General features: G+C 34.5%; 1 protein-coding gene across 1 annotated transcript; it reads left to right on the top strand.

Moving 5' to 3' along the window:
- The first annotated feature begins 660 nt into the window (after positions 1 to 660).
- On the top strand, positions 661 to 1,589 carry LOC126018513 (olfactory receptor 6-like). The gene is given in 2 exon segments (XM_049780644.1): positions 661 to 796; positions 799 to 1,589. Coding segments are annotated over 2 exon segments (927 nt in total).
- The last annotated feature ends 3,857 nt before the right edge of the window (positions 1,590 to 5,446 follow it).

Below are 5,446 nucleotides of genomic sequence, written 5' to 3'. Positions count from 1 at the left end.
ATTTTCCTTGAGTTCAGAACTAGGAGCAGTCCCTGAACACCACCAGTAATGGGTCACAAATCTAATATATTTTTATGTAATGGACATATTAGTAGTAAGACTTAGTTTGAAATACCAATTAATTACAGGTTAACTAAACAATTAGACTAAAAAATGGGATAGAATAGGTAGTATTTTTTTAGTACCCAAACATTTTTATTCATTTTTAGAAGGCAATGGAGAATCATCAAGGAATGTATTAATTTATGGTTATTTTTAATATTTAATAGTCTATGCTGAAGAAGCTAATAAAAATATGATAGAGAAACAACCCAAATACTAAACTTGTGACACAATATTATCTTTCCTTATATCAGGCGAAGCTCTGTTCTCTGGAGAGAAATATTGGGGTCTATTTTGACAAGGACAGAGAAAGAAAGAATAGCAATCCTACATAGTTCATCAGGTAGTGAAGTCTGGGAATATACTATAGTTCTTAAAATTTTTCATTAAATTTTGTGACATAATTGTATACTTTACATCGAAAAATACCCCTTAATAGGCAGAAGTTGTTTTGTTTTATTCAGTTTTATTAAGTTTGATTGGTCGTCTTGCCTGATACCACAGTTAACTACAATTGTGTCATTATCGTAGATTTGTGTACCTCTCAATGCTTTTGTAATGCTGGAGAAAAACATCACTCTGGTCAGTGAATTCATCCTGGTGGGCTTTCCCACTGCCCCATGGCTACAGATTCTGCTCTTCTTCCTCTTCCTTGTTGTCTACCTATTGGTGATAGTAGAGAATCTCATCATCATCTCACTGTTTGGGTCACCACTTCCCTTCATAAACCTATGTACTATTTCCTATGTAGTTTGTCCTTCTTAGAGGTTTGGTATGTATCTGTTACAGTCCCTAAGATGTTGGATGGGTTTCTCTTGCAGAGGCGACACATTTCCTTCACAGGGTGCATGACCCAGCTCTACTTTTTTATCTCACTTGCCTGCACAGAGTGTGTACTCCTAGCTGCCATGGCCTATGACCGCTATGTGGCCATTTGTCACCCTCTCCAATATCCAGTCATTATGACTACTGGTTACTGTGTACAGCTGATGGCTTTCTCATATTTCAGTGGTTTTATGATATCTGTCATCAAGGTCTATTTTATTTCTCATGTTGCCTTTTGTGGCTCCAATGTCATGAACCACTTTTTCTGTGACATCTCACCAATTCTCAAGCTAGCATGCAAAGACATGTCTACAGCTGAGTTAGTGGACTTTGCCTTGGCTATTGTCATTCTTGTCTTCCCTCTTATTACTACTATTCTTTCCTATGTCTATATTGTCTCCACCATTCTACGTATACCCTCCACCCAGGGAAAGAAAAAGGCCTTCTCCACTTGTGCTTCTCATCTTACTGTAGTCATCATTTATTACACAGCCATGATTTTCATGTATGTTCGCCCCAGAGCTATTGCTTCATTTAATTCCAACAAACTGATTTCAGCTGTGTATGCAGTTCTCACGCCCATGCTAAATCCATTCATCTACTGCCTGAGGAACCAGGAAGTCAAGAATGCTATCAAGAAGACTATGGGGGTTAAAAGCTGAATTGTGCTCAGCTAAACTCTGTACATGAAGGAAGTGATAGTGTCTCAGAAAAGAGAACATTCCTTTATATTAACTTTTTATATTAGTATTTCTTTATAGATAAAAATTCTTAACACACTGAAGAAAGTAAAAATTGAAATAGGACACTGTCATATATGGTATTAACATCAAATTATTTAAAATATATAGTTGATTATTTTGAAATGACAAATAATAAATGTTTACTATATCTTCTACATGTGTCATTATAATTAACTATTCTTTTTTACCTCTATAAATTAGTTATTATTGCTTACATAATTTTACAGATGAGGGAACTGATGAGGACATAAAATGTTTAATAAGCTAAGAATTAAAGAGATAGTAGAGGAGGTAAGGCACTTGCTTATGACTCTGGTTCAAAAATCTGGCACCATATAAGACCTCTAAGTACTGCTAGGCATGAATCTTGGTTAGAAAGCAAACAATAGTCTCTGAGCACTGCTTAATTTGTCCCCCAAACAAAAGACAACAACAACAAAAATAAGTTGTCCAATATTGCACACTTAACATATATTAATGGTTTTATTTGAATAGAAGAAGCTTAGTACTATATTACATTCAGTTGTTATCTTTATTAATATTTAATAGTAGTTATAGAGACACATAGCTAATAAATACTGATGACTGAAGGGTAAAATCAAGTCAATAACATATGTATTGATGCCATAATAAGTGACAATGAAAAGTAATGGTGGTAATGATGGTGGTGACAAGTGTTATTTGTACTTACATTGTGTTAGTGATGACAGACAAAAATTAATATTGTATACAAATGATGAGCATTACAGGATACTACTTTTATAAAGGATTATTTTCACTTTAGAATAGCTAATTACCTATCATAAGAGCATAATTACCACACTTATAAGAGAAAAATGATTGTATATTATTTTAATTTTGACAGTTTCTAAATTCCCATGTCACTTGAGGCACTTTCTTTGGACTCAAAAATTTGTGACCATTACCAGGCTGATTAATGGAACAATTTTTATTGTTGTCCAGGTATAGACCCGATCATTCCCAAAACAATCTTTCCAATTATGCTCAGCTTTAGTTAACATCAGATTTTCTCATGCTAATATCTGGCTTCCCTCTCCTTGCATCAGGAAAAACATTTATGGTTTTGTTCCCATTCTTTTGTAGTCCTCTTTTTCCTTTAGGATTTACTGATAAGGCACATATGCCTGAAACTACAAGCTACATAAAGAGGTCCATTTCCCTAATATATTTGCTAGTGATCATCAGGTCAGTAATCTGGGCTATTCAGTAGTCAGCCTCCATCTTATTCTTTCCAGCTCTGTGCATTAGGCACCTGGTATTTCTGGATGGTCCAATAACTGAACATATATATCTAGCTAAAATCTTTATGTAGTTCCTACGTATAAAGCATAAAATTACAATATTTTACTAAAAATAAAGACTAAATATGCCAATGTAGTATGTAAAGGAGGATGCTACAATTTTGTTGAATTGAGTTGAAAATATGGAAGAAATAGTAAGAGTAACCTTACTTCTATATTTTGTACAATTTAAATGGGAGCTTAAAATTGTTCTATCTTTTAAAAGTTTTTGTTTAATAAAGAAAAAGTTTAACAAAGAAAAAAGTTTTTTCCCCTTCCCTTCGGTTTTGTTTCTGAAATAATCAGAAGTTGCACATATGCTTGCATTGCTTACACATTTGATTTCAGCACTCATCAGTGTTAAAACTTTTCGTTGCAGTACCTGGTTATGGGTGTCATTGATAAAATAATTTTTTTGTGGCCCCAGAGGTCCAAAATAGCAGAGTTCTGCTAAAACTGGATATAAGCATGTGGAATAGTACTGAAGGTCTAATTTGTGACCTGAGAATCCTAATCCCTGCATTAGGATTTAGATTCTCTAAAGTCATGGTTTTCAATTTGAAGGAAGAGAGTTTGTTCCCAAGCAGTGTACAGGAGGCCTGGGATGAGGTCTCTCCTTTCAATTTTTAGCAAATTGGGCCAGCAGGAAAATTTGAGGGCATGAAGATGTAGTGCTGCTTTAACCCTGTATTGCTGAAGATTGCCCAATAGTTCTTGCACATTAAAAAATAGTCTTTTTTTTTATTTCTCCAGCCCCTCTCATATTTTTGACATATGCTACACCCATATGAGTTTTAACATTTTTGTACTACTTATGAACTACTCTACTACTTAAGAATCTTAATATTGGGGCTGAAGAGATAGCACAGCAGTAGGGCTCTTGCCTTGCATGCGGCTGACCTGGGAGGGACCCAGTTCGATTCCCGGCCTCCCATATGGTCCCCCAGTTTGCCAAGGGTGATTTCAGAGTGCACAATAAGGAGTAACCCCTGAACACTGCTGGGTGTAGCCTAACAACCAATAAATAAAAAAATAAAGTTAAAAATTTTAATATTAAGTAAATAGAACATGGTTATTCTAATTATTATAATTTTTAGAACATTCTAGCATTTATGAACCTCAGTTATGTTTATTATTTTCCTTATATACAACTCAATTTCATTTATTTATTTTTTTAGTTTTTGGGCCACACCCAGTGACTCTTAGGGGTTACTCCTGACTATGCGCTCAAAAATCACCCCTGGCTTGGGGGACCATATGGGACGCCAGAGGACCAAACAGCTGTCCATTCTAGATTAGTGTGTGCAAGGCAAACACCCTCCCACTTGTGCCACCACTCCAGCCCCTCAAATTTTTTTAAAGTCATTCCCAATATAAAGCTTTCATTCTGATGCTATTTACCAACTTAATATACTTTATAGTATACTATTTCATACCTTGCATGACATCATTTATTCATTTATTTATTCTTGGACTCTTGCTTTTCATGAAACATAAAAGTTTCTAAGAAGATAATGGTCAACAACAGAGCAGCTTATTCCTTCATAAATCAGATATGAGTATAAAATATCTACAATTACCATAATTTAAGTGTGATTATGTAAGTACAGGGTATTTTGGAATAAAATAATAGTTGTAGAATAAAAATGCTATAACAGAAGTAAAGATTTACTTTTAAATATGTTAAAACAATTCATTGAAAATAGTGGACACTAGTGAAGTACACTTGCTATAAAGATAAAAAAAATCTGAGTCTGTCATTATTCCATATTGTCAGTTCTCTTATTTTGTCTCTATATTATACATGTGTGTGAGACAAAATAGTATTTGTTTCTAACCCTCTGTTACCTTCCCTTGACCTTGTATTACAAAATTTAGTAGTAAAAAATACCAGGATGGTGTTGAGACCAGGGGATAGAGTGTGGATACAGTGATAGTATAGTAATATATATATATGCACATATATATATATATATATATATTTGCCTTACAGTGGGTGACCTTGGTTTGATCCACAGCACCACATAATTTCTTCTGAGCATATTCAGGAGTGGTTCCTGGGCATTGAAACAGGACAGCCCTGAACACAACTGGATGTGGCCCAAAACAACAACAACAACAACAACCAAAATAGTGGGAGAAGTGAGAAAATGATGATCAGACTATAAAGTATGAGCACTTTAGTGGTTGTGTGAAGAAACGTTGTGTATCAATTCTATAATATTTAACACTATAGTAATTTTATTACCTAAATTATAGTTATATGTGTTTTTAAAGGGTTTTTTATATTTTTTAAAAGTAATCGATGATGAGAGCCTCTAGAAGGATTCCGCCCAGTTTCGGTGTATTAGACCCTTACCCCAGTTTATTACTTTTCTCTTTTTCAAACAAAACCACGCAACTTGAACTAGCTAGTCCTGCCTCCAGTTAGAGGGGGAACTAAGGAGGCATCAAGACCAAAACAGGTGCAAGACT

The sequence above is a fragment of the Suncus etruscus genome, chromosome 9 (genome assembly GCF_024139225.1).
Source record: "Suncus etruscus isolate mSunEtr1 chromosome 9, mSunEtr1.pri.cur, whole genome shotgun sequence".
NCBI lineage: Eukaryota > Metazoa > Chordata > Mammalia > Eulipotyphla > Soricidae > Suncus > Suncus etruscus.
The sequence above is the reverse complement of the archived record's forward strand: the minus strand, read 5'-3'. Positions and strand labels throughout refer to the sequence as shown.